The 20,575-nt window shown below is 31.9% G+C and overlaps 1 protein-coding gene across 3 annotated transcripts in view; it reads right to left on the reverse strand.

The window, feature by feature from the left end:
- LOC142323500 (NADP-dependent malic enzyme-like) overlaps positions 1 to 20,575 on the reverse strand; it is a 267,327-nt gene that overhangs the window by 39,923 nt on the left and 206,829 nt on the right. For all 3 annotated transcript variants that reach the window (XM_075363280.1, XM_075363361.1, XM_075363446.1), the window contains 2 exons: positions 19,245 to 19,403; positions 1,591 to 1,772 (listed from right to left, as the gene is read on the reverse strand). In XM_075363280.1, the coding sequence (XP_075219395.1) occupies positions 1,591 to 1,772; positions 19,245 to 19,403 (341 nt within the window). The remainder of the gene's footprint in view (positions 1 to 1,590; positions 1,773 to 19,244; positions 19,404 to 20,575) is intronic.

Below are 20,575 nucleotides of genomic sequence, written 5' to 3' on the forward strand. Positions count from 1 at the left end.
ACTGAAAGCCGAACATGTAACCATTCACCTTTTCCAAGTGTCATGGAATGGGTTAACCAGGTGTGTGTGAATCCAAAATGAATTATCCAATGCATTTTCCATTTAAACAGGAGTTCATCAGGGATATATCATTTCTCCACTGCTGTTCAACATTGTAATTGATGCTATAATGTGGAGAGCATCTGCAGGAAGGCGTGGAGTTCAATATGATAAGGATCACTACATAACTAACCTGATGTTTGCAGACAGCGCCATATTTGCTAACAGTGATGCTGAGGCCACAGATATTTTTTATGAGGCCTCTAGTATAGCAGAGTCTTCAGACTGAGGATTAATGTTGACAAAACAAAGATAGTAACAACTGACAGCTCACAATCCATTTTTTACCTTGGAGGAGTTCAGATCGAACAAGTCCAAGAGTTCAAATATCTTGGGATCACTGGTCCAAGAAAAGAAATTGGCTCACAGCTGAAATCCACATCAGGATTGGGCAGGCAGCTACAGCTTTCACTTCAATAAAATTGTGCCTATGGAAGCGGGCAAACATTACCATCCAGGCAAAAACACCTCTTCTACACACTTATCATCCCAATTCTCCTCTATGGAACAGGAACTTGGGCCCTCCTCTAAACAGACTTGAACCGGCTACAGGTTTTCCAGATGTGATGCCTGCACCAGATCCAGATGCGGGTAGCAACCAACAATTGAAGAGCAGATCCAAACGTGGAGGCTGAGATGGTTTGGTCATGTGTGCTGGATGGACCCAGATCGTGCCGCTCAGACTGCGCTGTAGGCAATGTCCTACTCAGTGGATGTTTCAAAGATCTGGTCCACAGAAAACTTGGTTAAAACAAGTTGCAGATGACCTGTAGAATCAGAAAATTGACCTTAACCAGGCCAGGATCATCGCTATAGACCATAAAGCATTGTATAGTCTTTTGAGCAAAGTTCAGAATCCTGCGACATCCACAGTAGCGTATTGTTTGCTTGGCCAGCTGCCCTTCAGTTGCCAGTTAGGGATCAAAGAACAATGAAGTGGGTATAGTGTCAACATTTTATCCAAATATTTTGGAAACTAATTATTCATAAAAGTAAGGGCTTGCTTCTGCTTGTTATGTTTCTGGATAATTAATATTCAGGTAAATAGTGGCATGTTAGTACAGTCATATTTTGTTTTGGGCAGACCCAAAAGGGACCCACTGTCAACTTCTCTTGGTTATCAAATGTTGAATGCACAAAAGATTGCAAGAATGTCAGTATGTTTTACGTAACTGTTTTTAACATCATTTTTATAAATATTTTAATCTATTTACTTTGATATTATGATATCAGTAAAAACTATAATATAGCATAATACATTTGAAAATTAAGCTGGAAATGGACACATTTCTTTATAATAAACAATACTAAATGCAACTATATTATAAAAAACTGACATTTGAATCCTGTACACCTTTATGGATGAATTTTGTGTGTTGCTAACTTTCTCTAATATAAAATATAAACTACATAAAAACAATAATATGTTCTCCAGCTTGTATTCCTCCCACCACAAGCAACCACAGTTTAATTGTATTATAATATACACACCAGTTCTTGAGGATGTCATATATATGGTCCTTATCATAAATTGTGATGAAAAGACCACGTGGTCTTCTATAAATGAGACCATATTGTTGGCAAGCAAGACCGACTGTAGGTGTGTAAACAACTGGCATTAATTCAGCAACATTTTCAGAAAGGAAACGATAAAATAACCTCTCATTACGGTCCTGAAATAAAAAAAAAGATTCCCATAAATAAAAATCTTCATAATTAAAAATACAAGTTTTTAAAACATTATTCAGCAAAGATTTTTAAAATTCATTAGCCGAGCCATAGAAATTTTTAAAGCTCATTTCTTTAAAGGATTTATCTTCGTTTAAAATTTAAATTCAAATTTCTTTAATACTAAACAATTTTACAATGTTTCACCTTCTCTGATAATAAAAAACTTCAAGAATAATAACAGATTCATTGGCAGCTTTAATTGTCTACAGGAAACCATTTTATAACTAAATTATTTAGTTTATCTACTTTTGAATAAAGAAACTTTTTTCAGAAATAATAAATACTCAGAAAATATTTCAACACGTTTCACCTTCAGTTACAATTTTCTTTTCTTTTCATATATAAAAAGAAAATAATAAATAAAGAACTAAATTTAAGCAAATTAAAATTCTATGAGTGGAAATGAAAATGTGGATCAACATTTAAATGTTAGTTATATGTACATAAACATAAAACTGACAATTATTTCTCCAATGTTGCTTGTAAAGTTTATTCTGCTAAAAATATATATGATTATTTACTATAAACAATAACTATTAATTATTATTAGTAGACTATTATTTAAAAATGTCCCAAACAGAAAATCCTGACAGGTTGCTAATTTAAAGAATAAATTTCAACATCTCAATAAATAATGCAAATAACTATATTTGAGAATATATCAAAATAACTCTGAAAATTCGTAACATGTGGATTAGTAATCAATACATCAAATGCTAGCCAGTTAGCATTGGTTATTTAGTAAATATTCCCATAGAAACCACAACGGTATTGCATACAAAAAAAGTATATATTATCTGTCTATAGTAAATTGGCACATACACTTTTTCCTTAGTGATAAATATACATATAATAAATATTTTTAACATTATAAACAGTACATTAAAGGAAAATTACCAGTAATAAATAAATAAATAAAGTTTATTTAATTGATAAAGATCTTTCTTTTAATTCATAATATAAAAATAATGACATTTCCTATAATTACTACTGCTAGGCCTTTTAAATGTTGGAAAAGATTTGCAAGATATTTTTAACATTTATTAATTAAGGATGTAATAAATAATACATAATGAATTAACACATAGAACACGCATTCAGTGCAGTAGAAAAGTGTTTTTAGACTTGCTGCTAGTCGATTTAAAGATTTTCAAACAAACTGTTTTTATGACTCAAACAATTTTTTCATAGTGTTTTATAATAATATTTAACTATTGTAGAAATACTTTAAAATCAAACAAGTAATATCAAATAAAATCATAACCAGTTCATTTTTCTAAAACTACAGTAATAATTTTAATTAAAAGAATAAAAATTTCTACAATAAAATAGTCTCCAAATGAAAAATCACATATTGTAGTTTAAAGTAAGAGTGGATTCACAAAATCACACATAAATGTGCAAAAGCACATTTTAAGAAAATATTTTTAAAAAACATCTGTCTAAAGATGTTTTATTTTACATGTTTTATCTAAAGATGTTTTTAAAAACACAACTCCGGAAACATTGGTTTTTGAATTATAGTTAGTGAAAAAGTTTGCCCTGAATTTCAAATAAGTATACTGAAATTCTTGGAATCATAGATTTGATCGTTTCTTATAGTTAACAACAGAGTAACCGAAAAATAGACCCTCACAAGAACAACATATACACTAAGGCATGCATGCTCGATCTTTAATAAATTGCAAAAAATTCTTATCTTTTAGTTCATTAGTCCTCTGATATTGTCAGACAATTTTCTCCCTAAGTCGGAGTTGATCATCACTTCATTTATTTGTTTTTTGTTGCCAATAATTTAATCACTCTTTGTTTTGATATAATTCTTCTGATCTTAATTTATGTACACATTCTGTAGCTTTCATATTTTATCATTTCTTTATATTCATCGTCCTTTCAATCTTATTATTTTTTCCTTGGTCTTAACGGTTTCTTCTCCTTTATATTTATCATCTTCTCTTAATTGTTTTATTCTTTCTTTTGTTTTAATGTTTTCTTCCTCTTTATATTTATCATCTTCTCTTAATTTTTTTATTCTTCCCTTGTTCTTAACTTTCCCTCTTCATATTAATCTTCTTCTTGTTTTTTTATGTATATCTCTTCATGTTATCTTTCCTTTTCCTGTATGATTGTCAATTCAATTGTCAATGTAGATTGTCAAAGTAGTTTAATTATTATTAACTTTTACGTACACGACACACCAGAAATCTCAAACTTTTGTTAATCAGCAACTCACGAAGATACGAATAATACTGATCTAGTCATACGAGTAATAAAGGGACTTTTACTCTATCCTAATATTTCATGTAAGATTGTTAAATTAATAATTTAACGGAGTATCGTATCTCACTTTCAAATGAGATAAGTTTAACATTTGAACATTGAGAAATGAAATTTAGCACATGCTTCTAACTATATTTTTCAGTATGAGACCACTACACTCTAACCCCAACTGGAGGGGCCAACAACAAGATTTTAAATGGCAACTTAATGGGTACTATTTTAATTAGGGTTTTGTAGCTCAAAGTGTTTTTTCTCAAGTGTCTTTAAAATGATGTGTCACAAATCTATCCTTTCCATTTAGTCCCTGTTTAGCTTTCTTTTTTTTTAAGCAGTTGTAATCAGGTGACAGACTGTAGACATCACTCAAAAAGGAAAATGATAATAACAATGATTTAAAATTACCTGTATGGAATATGAAGTACTATAACCATACAATTACAGGCAACCAGACAAATCATAAGTCAACCCTGAAAATGACAATGTCATTCATAATAACATTCTGCTGCAGGCCAAACAGAGAAAATGAGGGTTGAATATTATCAGCATCCTGAATACATAGAAATAAATGTGATTTTTAACCTTACTGACACCATCATTCTATTCTCTGTAGGTACTGCTCATATAGTAAACATTGATACTTTCAGAAAAAGCAATACCTCTGTTGTACCTCAGATGCTTTATATGTGCCATAGAAATAATAATGACCAGATAGAAATGTAAATTAACAAATTATGTACTTCTTCAACAGTATGTTCATATACTGCTTAACTCAATAGCTGGAAAAAACAACAAACTAAAAATAGCATAGGAAATTAAGTACAGATATATGTGGTATCTTGTACGGATGACAAGTACATTATTATTTTACTTTAGCTGCAAAACTTATACATAGTAGAAGTTAGACAGTTTCTAACACCTTAATTATCGTAACTACAAAAACTAAATGAGTAACAACAGAAAGGTTCATTGTAAAAATGATAATCTCAAACGATTCAATGTTTATTTTGTTACAACAATAATTTTAAAAATGTACTCCAGTAAAAGTAAAATAAATTACACAGGTGAAAGTTGTGAGTTATAATGGGAGAAAAAAAACTGCTATAATTGAAGCATGTATCCTGGAAATCTACCCAATAGTCATCTATTATTAATAATTAACATATCCTGTACCCCAAAAAGCCTAAAATTTTAATAAATAATTTATGCTGAAGTAATAAACATAGCACAGAAATGTAATTCATTACTACACTTCTTAAATTATTTTTTTCATTTGGGTCACGTTTCTTTCTAGAAACAAGCTTAGTGAAAACAGAGCTTAACAGGTATAACAGCCAGTAAAACACAATTAATCCAGTTGTTTTACAAGCAAGTTTCCTTAACAGAAAAACAAATTTCTGGATTCAAACCTGCAAATTAACACACTTTAAGAATTCAGTTATTCTACACATTTTTTGCTGCACTTCATTTAAACTTATTTCATTTGAAAGTGAGATTCGATCCTCCAATTCTTTAATAAAGTGGACAGTTACACAACTGCTGAAATATAAGTTTTTATTAACATCAAATATTTATATTAATTGTATAATCTTACATGAAATATTAGGATAGAGTAAAAGTCCCTTTATTACTCATATTACTAGATTGGTATTATTCACATTTTCCCGAGTTGCTGATTAACAAAATTTTCAGATTTCTGGTGTGTCGTATAAGTAAAAGTTAATAATAATTAAACTACTCTGTACATTGAACTCCTGTATACTGGTTACAAATGTTAATTTCGACCTTACGGTGTAAGATATTCAGTTTTTATTATTGGATTATTTGGTGAATAATCAAAAATGAAAAAGAAACAATCATACAGGAAAAGGAAAGATAACATAAAGAAATATATTTTAAACAAACAACAAGAAGATGAATATGAAGAGAAAGAAAATGTTAAGAACAAAGGAAGAATAAAAAATTAAGAGATGTTAAATATAATGAGGAAGATATCAAACCAAACAGCGATTAAATGATTGGCAACGAAAAACAAATAAAACAAAGATGATCAACTCAGACTTAGGGAGAATATTGTCCAAAAATATCACAGGAGGAATGCACTAAAAGATAAGAATTTTTTGCAAATTATTGAAGATCGGGCATGGATGCCTCATTGTATAAAATTGTTAAAATTTAATTTGGCTATAACTCTGGAAACAGTGAAAATAAATACCATTTATTTTATATCTTAAAAAAAGCTCTCAATGAGGGCTTATTACTGCAGTTAAGAAAAAGTCCAAAATCCATTTTTTGGGGATTTTGAGCTTTTTTGGACACTTTTAGTTCAGTCGATTGCAATCGAAAGGAGAGTTGCACAGCTAGATGTTACAACAGTCCTAAATCCAAAATTTCAATCTACTACGGCTAATCGTTTTTGAGTTATCAGATACATACATACATACGTAAGTACAGACATCATGCCAAAACTAGTGAAAATGGATTCAGGGTTGGTCAAAATGGATATTTCCGCTGAATTCTGAAAACCAAAATTTTTCATGATCACAATACTTCCTTTACCTCATACAAGGAAGTAAGAAATTTGTATATATCAAGTTATAATCTAACTGAAACTTGATATTAATCAGGTGTGCATGATTAGATAATAGCAAATATAAATAAATAAGACTTTGAGGAGATTACCAAAGTTCTGATTGCAAACAGAATATACAGGCCTAAATACAAATGGTACAACAAAATACACATGATTTATAAGACAAAAATTCCCACAGATGAACAGAGTATGCACAGAGAGACACTGTTTTGAGGAAGTAGATTAGTTTAAGTAAATAATGTCAGATATAAACACAGACACCAGAAATAAAAAATAGAACCAATCTTGTTGGCGTCAGCAGATGCATCCAAGCATGCAACAAGATTATGTCATCAAAGATATTACACCAAACTGAGACTGTATCATACTTTTATCATATCAAATGTATTGAATTGGGCAGAAACATGGATACTAGGATTTTGTTCTCAATGCTTCAATAAAGAGGCATCAATAAAGATACATCTTTGGCCCCATAAATGAATATGGAGAGGGGAGATTAGGAAAAACAGGGAGATATAAGAGACTTAGGGAGCAGAAGAATTAGGTAAGCGATCATGTTTTACAAAGAGAAGAGAGATTCTTCTTAACAGAAGAGTAAGACTGGACAAATCAAAAAAGGAAAGAGATCACCAGGCAGACCGACGGTAGGACCAAGTTAAAAAGTACCATAATGATTGTGGTGGTGGTAATAGTATTTATATACACACAAGCTGTTTAGTTTTTTGACAAGCCGGGTAAAGAAAATGTATATATCAATAATAATGCAAAACATATTATTACATCACAGATGAATTGTTACGTTCGTAAAAGACTGTGATACAATATTTTGCTACAGCGCGGTAGATGTACAATAACTCTAGCAAACCAATTACTGAGGCACATATTCTTACGAGCAGTGTTCCAAAATAGCAGCTTGTAATTGCGTGGTCCTTCTCATTACTTTAAGATTTGCAATTTAAATACACTTTAACTTTTTGATTACTGAAAAAAAATTTTATTCAGAATATAACCATTAACATCTTTTTAATTTTTAAAGATAATTATTTCTTGACCGAAATAACAATTAAAAAGGAAAACAAATTCGAGATGTTTTACAGTTATTTTGAAGCAAACTTAATTTTCAAACTTGTCGGTAGAGATGAAACAATACCAGTAAAATTAGACTGATTCACCTCATAAGCTCGTAGCTTGGGCGTGGGAATGAGGAATGGAAATATTGCAACGTACTACAAATACCCGAGTGAGATTCGAACCCGCTAGGTCAACTAGAAGGTCAACCCACCGGGTTGATCTAGTGGTTAACGCGTCTTCCCAAATGATCAGCTGATTTGGAAGTCGAGAGTTCCAGCGTTCAAGTCCTAGTAAAGCCAGTTATTTTTACACGGATTTGAATATTAGATCGCGGATACCGGTGTTCTTTGGTGGTTGGGTTTCAATTAACCACACATCTCAGGAACGGTCAAACTGAGACTGTACAAGACTATACACTTCATTTACACTTATACATATCATCCTCTGATGTATTATCTGAACGGTAGTTACCGGAGATTAAACAGGAAAAAGAAAGGTCAACTAGAAGAGATTATAACTAAATAAACACTTTTTCTCTCTTCTATTTGGGTAATTAACTGTCGTAGTTAATAAAAATAATTTTAGAGCGTGCTTCTATTATTTAATAAAGCGTACTTTATTAGATCCTAATAAAAAGAGTACTTAATATAACGTACTTTATAACTTACAATGGCTTAATAATTCAGGGAGTTCGATTTTTAAAAGGAAGCCTACATTTTAATAATTCCTCTCAATTGCATTCTCACAAATGTTTGTCGACCGTTCCATTAATTATTACTTTACTAAAGAAAGTTCGATGTAAAAAATAATTCACAGAGATGGAATTTTGACTACTTACTAAAACTTTGTTTTATCAAAAACAAGCTGCACTGAAAACCGGTTACGAAATATCTACGTACCGATACTTTGAAATAAGATTTCCTTCCGAACAGTATTCGTTTTTCGATCGTCCGAAATATCCACTTTTTTTATATATTTCAAAACCCACCAGTTGTGAAATTTAGCAATCTTGACGGTTAACACACCTCGATCGATGAAATAAGGTTATATAAGATATGTTAAAAGAAATACACACATAAATACGAGACGTAAATGATAAATTCCGCTGGACGGATTGGATTCAAATACCAAAACTATATCACACATAATCAATCAGGTAGGTGCATGTTTTCGGCATATTAATAATAAAATAAGCAACTGTAGTGAAATTACTACCTAATGCATAACAAACTTCAACAAACAAATAAAAATCGTATTTTTCAACTAAAGATATTCTATTTGGTCAGTATTATACAACTGTAAATAAAGGACACGTACAAGTTTTGTACTGTGTTAATAATAAATCTTATTAATTCGTAAAATGACACTGAAATCCGAAGATAAACTATAATTGAAAAATGTGCAATTACTAGTAACGATAATGTTAGTAATTTACTTCTAACATTTCTCAACTTAGGTGATTTTTCTGATCGTAAACGGGTGTTGTTTTCATAATTATTAAATCTACAAATTTCTGTAAATAATTGTTGTGAATGAAGTTACAACTATAATATCAGTTATATTTTCGGTTACAAAAAACGTACATGAAAAATTTAAACAGCTGCAAAGTAAATTTCCAATCACCAATAGAAATGTTTTGGATTTTTTAATACCTTTTCTTTCTTTTTCCTGTTTAGCCTCCGGTAACTACCGTTTAGATAATTCTTCAGAGGATGAATGAGGATGATATGTATGAGTGTAAATGAAGTGTAGTCTCTTGTACATTCTCAGTTCGACTATTCCTGAGATGTGTGGTTAATTGAAACCTAACCACCAAAGAACACCGGTATCCACGATCTAGTATTCAAATCCGTGTAAAAATAACTGGCTTCACTAGGACTCGAACGCTGGAACTCTCGACTTCCAAATCAGCTGATTTGGAAAGGCGCGTTCACCACTAGACCAACCCGGTGGACTGGATTTTTTAATACCAATTTTCTTGTATACCACTTACATACATGGGCTGCTATTTGTAAAAACAGTAAATACGTCGTGTTCAGTTTAAACCGCATTTAAATACTGTACTTTTGAATTCTGTTTTAAAGTGATGGGAGAGAGCACACGACGATTTAAAAAAAAATTATTATATACCGGTTTTGAAAAAAATTAGAAAAAATATGTTTGACTTTAAATCTCTATAGCGAAAGTTACGGTACGATTTTCCTATATCCCTTCTCGAGCTAGACGATTGTGTTGGAACATCTAAAATTAGTTAACGCTTACCGCTATCTTACCCATCATCAAAATTAAAAATATCAAACCAACAAATCTCAATGTTTATCCAGTATAAATCGGCCGATCGATAGGGACAAACACTGAGTTCATTTAATTTTTTAGATTAGGAAGCGTCCCTGTTACGCATATAATTATAACATTTTCATGTTTTAACGGGAGAAAGTAATACGTAATAACTTCTTTAGACCGACAGGCCAAGCAGGCGGTCCTAGGTCTTTCTGACCTAGATGGACGACCTTAACTTTGCTTTAGACGGTCTTCCCCTAAGGTGGGTCATAAATGTTATTATAAAAATATAGTTCGTATGTGCTCAAGGACACATTCAGTATTATCTTAAAATTTTGACTAGATTAATGTGAAAGGATAATTCAAGGTAAATTACGTTTACAGTCCGTAAATATAGAATTATTTAAAAAAAAAATAATAATAAGGTTGGTATATGATTATTAAACAAATTTGTGACAATGAAATTAAAAATTACGTAACAAAAATAACGGGAAATAAATAACACAAAAGTTTTTTTTTTTAATTTCCAGCATAACGTAAAACGCGTTTCCTATTCCGATAAAGGTTTACAATAAATATCATTTTGTTGATCCAACATTTCTTCGGATCTTCAACGACTGGTAGAGCAACGAAAGTTTGAACAGTATCATCGAAAAAATTTTATGATCATGACTATAAACTCATTCTCCAGCTAAGCATCCTTAGCGTATAATTACCACACATTATCTATTTTCTATACTTTCTCGTTTTGTAATACCGGTAATATCGTAAAACGCTACTCAAAAATCTTCAGGCGATTTTAAAAAGTGAGCCAAGGATGAGTTACAAACACTACAGTACATAAGAAATCGCTTCGGAAGAATAAGTAGCTAATTATTACAAGCTCGATTTCAGTATGAAGTGAAAAAAATAAAAATTATTATAGTGAGCTAAATGAAAATTATTGTACGTTTAATCTAAATAGAAAATTAACGCATATTAACTTATATTCGTTGTCTGGAACCAGCATGAAACGTCTCTAAAAACCGACAATAAAAGTTCGTTAAATTAATTTAACAACTGTTCTACGTCAACCGCATTCACTCCTCTCTAGCTGTATTATAAGATAATCTGAATTACGAGTATCGGGCCGCAATAATGTAAGGGTCAGGAATGCAGTATACTGTTTGCAATGAAAATGCAATGAATAAAATTTTATAGTCTCCTTAGAGTAGACCCATCGGGTTGGTCTAGTGATGAACGCGGCTTCTCAAATCAGCTGATTTGGAAGTCGAGAGTTCCAGCGTTCAGTTATTTTTACACGGATTTGAATACTAGATCGTGGATACCGGTGTTCTTTGGTGGTGTTGGATTTCAATTAACCACACATCTCAGGAACGGTCGAACTGAGAATGTACAAGACTTTTACACTTCATTTACACTCATACATATCATCCTCTGAAGAATTATCTAAACGGTAGTTACCGGAGGCTAAACAGGAAAAGAGAGAGAGAGAGAGTCTCCTTAGAGTAAGAAGACTATCTATTTCTCATGTAATTATTATTAATTACAGCGTTAATCAGTTATTTTTTTTTTCATTTATATTCAACAGATACGATATTCGATCACAGAATTCTTTTTGTGATGAGGAATGAAACGGTTGAAATGACAGTTTCAGGAATCGAACTGAGGAACAGAAGATCGAGAATTCAGCCATCATGCTTTATTGATATTCTTTTAGTTTTATAAACACACTTAATACTACTGTTTAATCACTAATTTCTTGATAAATAACATCTTAAGGTAAAAGAAGAATAGATTTGGACCAAGATGTTGCTAAACTTGCTGAACATTTCCATAAAATTAAAAATTTAATTCTAAACCTATCATAGAAATGTTTAAATAACTAATATTTTTAAGACCTTGGTTCTCTTTTCTCGATTTGAAAAAAATTGCATTTTTCTTCTGGCGGTGATAATTATTAAATAGGCTAAAAAATATAATTTCATACATTTTAAGAAAAAAGTTCTCGACCCTCTTTTTTATTCTTTTAAAACTTCAGAAAAAAAGATCTCTCTAATGCATACCGAATTTCATGATATTTTGTGCGAGGGCACAATCAAACAATTTTTAACTATGAACGAATATTTCCAAATTTAATTTAAAAAAATAAATAATACTAATTTGTATTTATTAATGCAGTCTTAGAAAATTTTTGTTTTAATCCAACGTTAAAGGACAATCAATTATTATTTAACCGTCTATCTTAATAGTTAAATAAGGTTTAGTTTTTTTAAATTATAAAAAAAAAAATCAAAAGTTTGAGAAAGGAACAGATCCCATAAAATGTAGACAGGGTCTATTAAGCGAATAAAATAAGGAATATAAGTTTTACGGTGTGATAACCGATTAAAAATTATTTTTAAAATAAAAATTTAAATAATTATTTTAAATATCCGGTTCGAGGGAAAAGGTAAAATTATAAGACCGCTTTTAATTAGGTTATAATATATAAAAAATTCATACGCGTTTGCATTTGCCGGTTTAATAAAAATAAAAACACGCGTATTACCGTATCTGTTTATATAAAAAAAATCGAACTGGATTAAAGTGGAGCAGAACTAACAGCTGATCATAAAACAAACAATGTGTGTCATGGTCATGGTCGTACTGAAGGTTAATAAAAGCACGATCGCTTCAGTACTAGCTAGCCGGCTGGACTCCTATCTTACAAAACAGTCTTGTCATTACTGCTAATAATAATCGGTTTAGTGTAACTAAATCTGTTATTTTAGTTATTTAATCTAGGCGTTCACAAGGTTATTACAACATTTTTTTTAAACCAAAACTAATTTATCTTACGGATACTTTATTTATTATAGAACACAACTTCATAATTACAATGCCACATAACTCACATCGGATCTGGTATAACACGCACGCACACGCAGCCTTTGCTTTAAAAAAAAACCCCACGCGCCTTCCTAATTACTTTTTTTTTAAATGTTATTTAAAATAATGGTGAATCAGCGGCAATCATTCAGGCAGATTAATAAACATCCTAAACATGCACAAACACATTAAACAGTGTATAAATCACAAAGAAAAATTCAGTTAAGGCCTTCATTCAGAGGGTCGTCAATCGGTTTTAGGTTGTTTTTTCTCTCTACATCCCTGGGCCGGACATCCAGTTAAGTATACTCGGTCCAGGGAGGTGTCCTTTTGACTCTAAGGCGGTCTCCCCACCCACCGATTTAACACCCGGCACGGTAGGTCAACCACCCCGGTTTCGGATCTTCTGTGCCTGTCTCTAATCCCCGGTGAGGGGAAATGGGGCCCGGCTATGCCGTTCCCCCCCCCACCCACCCACCCACCGGGAACCGGGTCTCGGTCTTGATGCCATTACCACCTCTAACCAGCAGTGCCAGCACCAAGAGCGCAAGCGCCCCCGAAAAACCAACACCACCAGCCGGGTCTCAGTCTTAACTTAATCCTCCGCGAGTGCACAAGATTCTGCCATAACGTTTTTCTTTGCAATTATTTATAAATAAAAATATTCATTATGACATTTTATTTTTTATTTTTATTTTTTTCATTTCAAAAGCCGACAACGTTCTTTTCATTTCTAGTTTTCTGTAGGCCGCATATTTTTTTAACCTGCTTCCAAACCAATATATGATTTCAAGAGATTCACGGTAAATCGTAACATCTATGATACTTCATGGTATGAAGAAAGCTCTCCTTGTTTGTGTATTCATATTAATAATACAATAATTTTTTGATTTCAACCTAAATATTGAAATAGTTGTACTTCTGGTTTATTACACATAACATTCTACTAGTATTTAATGACTTTTTTCTTTTACGCACATTATCACAGTGAGAATTTCTCTCGTAACAGAATGTTCGCTCTATTCAGTACGATTGGGTCCACACTAAAACACGAAAAGTAAAACAAGAAAGAAGACAAAGATGGTGTAAAGAAGACACCATATTCATTTTTTCTGGACTTCTTTTTTAAGATCGGAGGCGCTTGCTTTTCTTTGTACTCTTCATGGCTGTTATACGGATGGAAATTGTACCGTATTTGCTTTTTCTTTTACAATTCAATCCGCTTCAGAAATCGTACGAAAATTAAATATCCATCAACAATTTTGGTGCAGGAATTACACGAATTATTTCATATAAGACTATTTTTATTATTGTTAAAATAATTAAAATTAAAATCAAAAGCTATCAAGATAAAGATTTTAAACAGTTCAAAACAAAATACGTTGCGTCAGCGCACGGCTTACAATTTCCCCTAATTAAGTTAACCAACTATTAAAAATAATGTTAAATAAGCGAATTTTTAAATTCCGAATATGTTTGGAAATAATCCCAAACAACTAAAATTGCGAATAAATATGAAAAGAGTGTACTGTATTTACGTAGAAAACTGTATTCCTAATATTTCATTAAATCGTTTTGTTTATAATATAAATCGTTAGGTTAATATTAATCCTCCTTAATTGTTAGATAAATATTTAAATCCAGATTTTCATATAACCTAAATACTTAATTAATGTACATAAGAAAGCGACAATGTTAAATGAATGCTCAGTTGACAATGCCTGCACATATAAATGAATATTGAAAAAAACAAAGCAAAAAAAAAAGAGTCATATTAGATTAAACGGTGAATTTGCACAGTCAATATTCTTTGTAGGCTAGTAGTCCGCTTGTATTTATAAGTTCAGTTCAGTTCAACAGAAATAGATATTTATTTTTAAATGCGACTATTTTTGAATCCTACTTTGCAAGATTATTATATAATAATTTTACCTTGATGGGATACTATCGCTCACTGTTTCGTAAAGAACGTATTTTTCCATGAAGTCTGTACACACTTTTTTTTGTGTTCGAGATAAACTTATTTTTATTACCTTTGTAAAGAAGAAATAAAAAAAAACAACAGTCATTTACGGATATAAGTTAAAAAACTATCGACCTTTTAGCTTAAGTCAAGACATTAAAAATAAACTATAAAAACAGATTATACGAAACTACAAAATTTGTTTTATACTTTTCGAAGTACAGGTGCAAAAAATGTTATGAAAAGTCCGAGGAAAATTACAATTTTGTGGATGATTTAAGTCATAGTCTCATAAAACCGATTCAACATCATTTCAAAGCTACATTAATCGATCAATAATTTCGGTATAACGGTGATTATACAATACTAATAGCCGCGTCGCGGCTTCGCCCGCGTTATATGGTTTCACTTATGTTATATTGTTTCACTTTATGTTTTTTAGACAATTAACCGAAGGCAGGTGCAGCCAGCGCGTCACGCATACAGTCTGTGTTGAGTCGCCGCGCCGTACACCATCGCATCACTTAAAAAATCGAGATTGCAAGTCCAATCGAGTGAATATCTCGTTTACTATAGTCAGAAATGGGGAAAATTTGCAATCATTGTTCAAAATCTTTTTACCTTTCTTTACTCCTTTCAAGGTCTAATTTCCAAAGTCTAGAAATTGGGTGTTTAGATATTCACATAAAGAATACGCACACTAAAAATTAAGCTGATATCTTTAAAATTATTATCTGTCACTCTATTTTCTGAGAAGTTAAAAAAAAAACAACAAAAAAACAGTAAATTTCATTGTTACTGTATAAAAGGGGTAAAATACCCTTTAAACTCTAAATTTCAAAAAATCCTTTCTTGGTGCGCACTTACACTAAGAAAAACGTGTGTATAAATTTTCATCAATTTATCTGTTTTGCTGGGAGATTATGAATCATTCACGATATGTTTATATTTGGAGTAACAGTACAAGGTGAAAAGATAAAGATGCTACGATTTGCTGATGACATAGTAATTCTAGCCGAGAGTAAAAAGGATTTAGAAGAAACAATGAACGGCATAGATGAAGTCCTACGCAAGAACTATCGCGTGAAAATAAACAAGAACAAAAAAAAAGTAATGAAATGTAGTAGAAATAACAAAGATGGACCGCTGAATGTGAAAATAGGAGGAGAAAAGATTACGGAGGTAGAAGAATTTTGTTATTTGGGAGGTAGAATTACTAAAGATGGACGAAGCAGGAGCGATATAAAATGCCGAATAGCACAAGCTAAACGAGTCTTCAGTAAGAAAATAATTTGTTTACATCAAAAATTAATTTAAATGTCAGGAAAAGATTTTTGAAAGTATATGTTTGGAGTGTCGCTTTATATGGAAGTGAAACTTGGACGATCAGAGTCCAAGTCCACTTTTAGCAAACAAACAATCAGAGTCCACTTTTAGCAAACAAACAAGACACACGCACATTTTATACCAAGCGATTTCTATTAACAAAAGTATAATAATCAAAATCCTGATAAACGGGTTCTTCTGCAGAGATTGAAATAAAAAATAATTTGTGCTTTTTACAGCAATTCTGTTCAGGTCCTCGGTAAACTGAGCTCCTCCTGGTAATGATAGTATTACGTAAAAAAAAATATATACGTGGAAAAAATGGATGTTACCTAATTATGCAAATCTCGTATTGAATGTAAATGAACACTATTTTATTATTAGTAATGTAATGTAATGAAAGAAACCGCAGTGAATAAACTGTGAATCGAATTATATTGCTGACCATCAAATAGGTACCCTAGTTCATTTGAACAAGTTTCCGTCCTTGAGTTGAAATAATAACCTTGTTGTTTTGACCATAACCATATTTTAAAATGAAATACAGTAATATATATACTGGCCATTTTTAAAAAAATTAAGGTAAAACTATAAATTTAATAGTTTATGTATATTGGATGGGGTCGGTGCAATAAAATATTATTTTAACCAAAAACAAAAACAGGAAATAATAACGAAGTAACATGTACGAGGATAAGTCAATTATTCCGAAATTTAGTTATATTTTAGTTATGTTGGTAGTACTGTCGTGTTGCGTAGATGACGCATGCGTGGTTTAATTGTTATGTCTGTGCAGGTTTGATGCTGCTAGGTTAGTTCTATTATCGCTGCCCTGCCGTTAACCTTGGCTGCTCCGCTTTAAGTTTGCACCATAGAAGAGCAACGTTCAGTGATCCGTTTTTTGTGGTCGGTAGGTGTGTGAGCCCCAAATTCATCGAAGACAGTACGGGAACAGTGTGTTGCCGAAACGAAGTGTCTACGAATGGATTGAAAAATTAAAAAATGGTCGCACAAGTATTACGCACGATGAAGGAGCGGGACGATCGTTTACCGCCACAAATGAGGAGAGCGTGCACGTAACATGGTTTTCTTAGACAGACGAGTAACTATCGATGAAGTGGCACATCGTCTGCAAATTAGTCACGGTTCTGCCTACAAAATCATCCACGACAGACTTGGGTTTCATAAAGTCTGTACAAGATGGGTCCCAAAACAACTCACGCAGTTGCATAAACAAACGCGCTTGGACATCTGCCAAAAACATTTGGATCGCTATGGTAACGAACGGGACATCTTAGACAGAATCATCACTGGTGACGAAACACGGATCCATCATTACGAGCCGGATAGTAAACGGCAGAGTATGGAATGGAGACTTCCAAATTCACCCTGCAAAAAAAAGGTGAAGACTCAACCATCCGCAGGAAAACTGATGCTTACGGTTTTTTGGGACTCACAAGGCCAAGTACTGGAATATTATGAGGAAAGTGGCATGAGAATAAACAGTGCGCGTTACAGTGAGATGCTTACTGCTAAGCTGAAGCCTGCAATTCGAAGCAAACTCTGAGGACTGCTATCGAAAGGTGTTGTGTTGTTGCACGACAATGCCCGTCCACATACTGCTGCCCACACTGCTGAAACGCTCCATAAACTCAAGTTTGAAGTACTGGCTCATCCTCCGTATAGTTCTGATCTTGCCCCTTCTGACTACCACTTGTTTGGTCCACTCAAAGAGCCGTTAAGGGGCCGTCGATTTACCTCAGACGAAACAGTGAAAGAAGCGGTGCATTTCTGGCTCGCAGCTCAACCGAAAACCTTCTTTTATGAGGGCATCATGAAGCTTGTGCAACGATTAACCAAATGCGTTGAAATGCAAGGGGAGTATGTTGAAATGAGGTACATGTAAGTTTCCTATTTGTATTGCAATAAAATTTGTAACTACATTGCGGATAATAATTGACTTACCCTCGTAAAAATGTTCGTAAATAAAGGACACTTAAGAAAGAAAAACTAAATCAAAACTAAGTAAATAATGCACGTAGAATTTACTTGTATATACGCTGTTCATTAAGTCAAGTTTGTCGTTTGGGTTCCTGACGAAGCAGATATTTTGCCGAGACTGTATTTAAACAAGGCCAAAATGTATAGTCACAAGATTTCGTCATCCCAGGTTTGTATCAGTGGTTTTGCAGCAGTACAACAAGCACAGCGTATATTTATTGCGGAACCTCATTTAATCACTCGAGTTTATTTTGAATGTCAGAATATTTTTCGCTTAGCGTCTAGATTTCGTGAAGCAGGGATTTTAAGTGAAACAACTTTGAGAACGACTTCATCAATGTAGGTGGTTTAAACGTTTCATGTTTCTTTCTACATTAACAGCTGAAAAAATACGAGTACGGAATTTTGAGAATAATTTTTCATGAAAGCCTATTGCGTTCTCAAAACCTTGGTATTTTGTGCGTGATTTCGCGATGATGGTGGTGAGAGATTCATTTTGTTCACAGAAATATTCCACTTCTGAAATACAGCCTTGCTTGAAATTGAATAACTATACTGATAGTGCACCACCAGATATTTATTTATGGAGGTCTTCTGAAAGTTTGTTTTCAAGAACAGCCCGTACATTTTTGGTAAATCGAAAAAAATATCGAAGACAGCACCTCTAACACCAATGAAGCAACTCTGCACCGAACTTTCAGTGAAGAAATTAAAATAATGGGTGGAGAAATAACACAAGTCGAGTTGTAAAATAATAAAATTAAACAGTAAAAATTGCCAATAAATAACAAATATCTATATGTATATAAAAAAAATTGATTATTGTCAGAATGTACGTAAACACAGAATTCAGATAACGTATTCGTTACTGACCATTAAAAAAAGCTAAATGTGTTGCATTTAGGCCGATATTGTCAACCCCAGCAATGACAAGGAATAAGATCAAATTATATTTTAAAATTATATTTTCGTCGATTTACTAAAATATAATTTATTTTCCTAAGGTAGAATTAAAATAAGTAAACAATTTACCTGAAGACCCATTAAATAAATATATTTGTTGAGACTCTCTCCGTATCTATCAATACTAAGTTTACATAACTTGAGCTGTTCTTCTTGCGTCTTAAATCGAGGAGGAATTAATCCGTGAATACCAAGTGCCTGACGTTCTTCAAGAGTGAACGCCATTCCCTGAAACAAGAAAATATTACATATTACTCGTTAAGGTAATTAAACCAAGTAGACTACTTAAGATATTTTTCCGATCTTGTTTAATAAAATATTATGTTCATTGCAATAAGCTGATAAATTATATAATAAATCTCCATATGCAATTTTTACATTGCCGTGTAGTAAAGTAAAACAATTTAGAGAATTGAGAAAATTGTCTTCTTTTACTACAGTTTTTTCAGGGTCATTTTTTTTAAGTTATAGAATTTAAAAATTCTAATTTTATATTTATTAAAAAATGTGTCTACAAAAATCGCTGACCGTATGAAAAACCGCCTTTGTAAAAAAGGGTAAAATCGAGAAATCTTAATACTGATAAAAAGTAGAAAAGTATTGAAGAAAAACAATGTAATGAGATTTCTACAGAGTGTGAGCTAAGGCGCTCTCTCTCTCTCTTTCGCTCTTTCTCTCTTCTTTCTACTGAGCGCGGGAATACGTATAATTTTTTACTCAGTTTTCAAAATAATGTTTTTTTTTTTAATATTTGGTTAGCGATGTAAATTTTCGTTAATAGTCTTTTACAAAGTTGTCTGAAAAAATTCTTTTGGTCACACAAGAACTTCAATAAAAAAACATTGAAAAACAAAATTAAAAGAATTAGATGAATTTTACCTCATAAAATTTTACTAAATCATTAATTTTATGCCGGTATTGAAGACAAGAACACAATGAATGTTTAAAACTTCAACTATATACTATGCCTGTCTTGAATAAAATTTGAATAAATTAATTTTTCTCAATTTCCTGTTCCTCTTCTTAGGTTTAATATAGTTGACATTGAGTTCTAATTTAATGATACACTAGATTGTACGTTTTTTTACAACGAAAAATAAATCTCACAAATTGAATTTACAATATCGAATCGAGCTGCAAAATTTGACAGTGCGTGACATCATTAATGTAATATGAATATAAAATATTGCTTCGCGAAGATAACTTTCTACGCATAATATTTTCGATCAATATCAATAATAATTCTACTGATTATAAATAGTTTTTAACTTGCTAAAATAATACATTATTTTTTTCTAAGCTCGGAAAAATTAGATTTAACAAGTAAAACCGGTTAACAATGAAGAAATCCAAATCGTACCCAAAATATTAATTTAAATTTCTTTCTAGTTTTACACATT

The sequence above is a fragment of the Lycorma delicatula genome, chromosome 1 (genome assembly GCF_047948215.1).
Source record: "Lycorma delicatula isolate Av1 chromosome 1, ASM4794821v1, whole genome shotgun sequence".
Classification (NCBI taxonomy): Eukaryota; Metazoa; Arthropoda; class Insecta; order Hemiptera; family Fulgoridae; genus Lycorma; species Lycorma delicatula.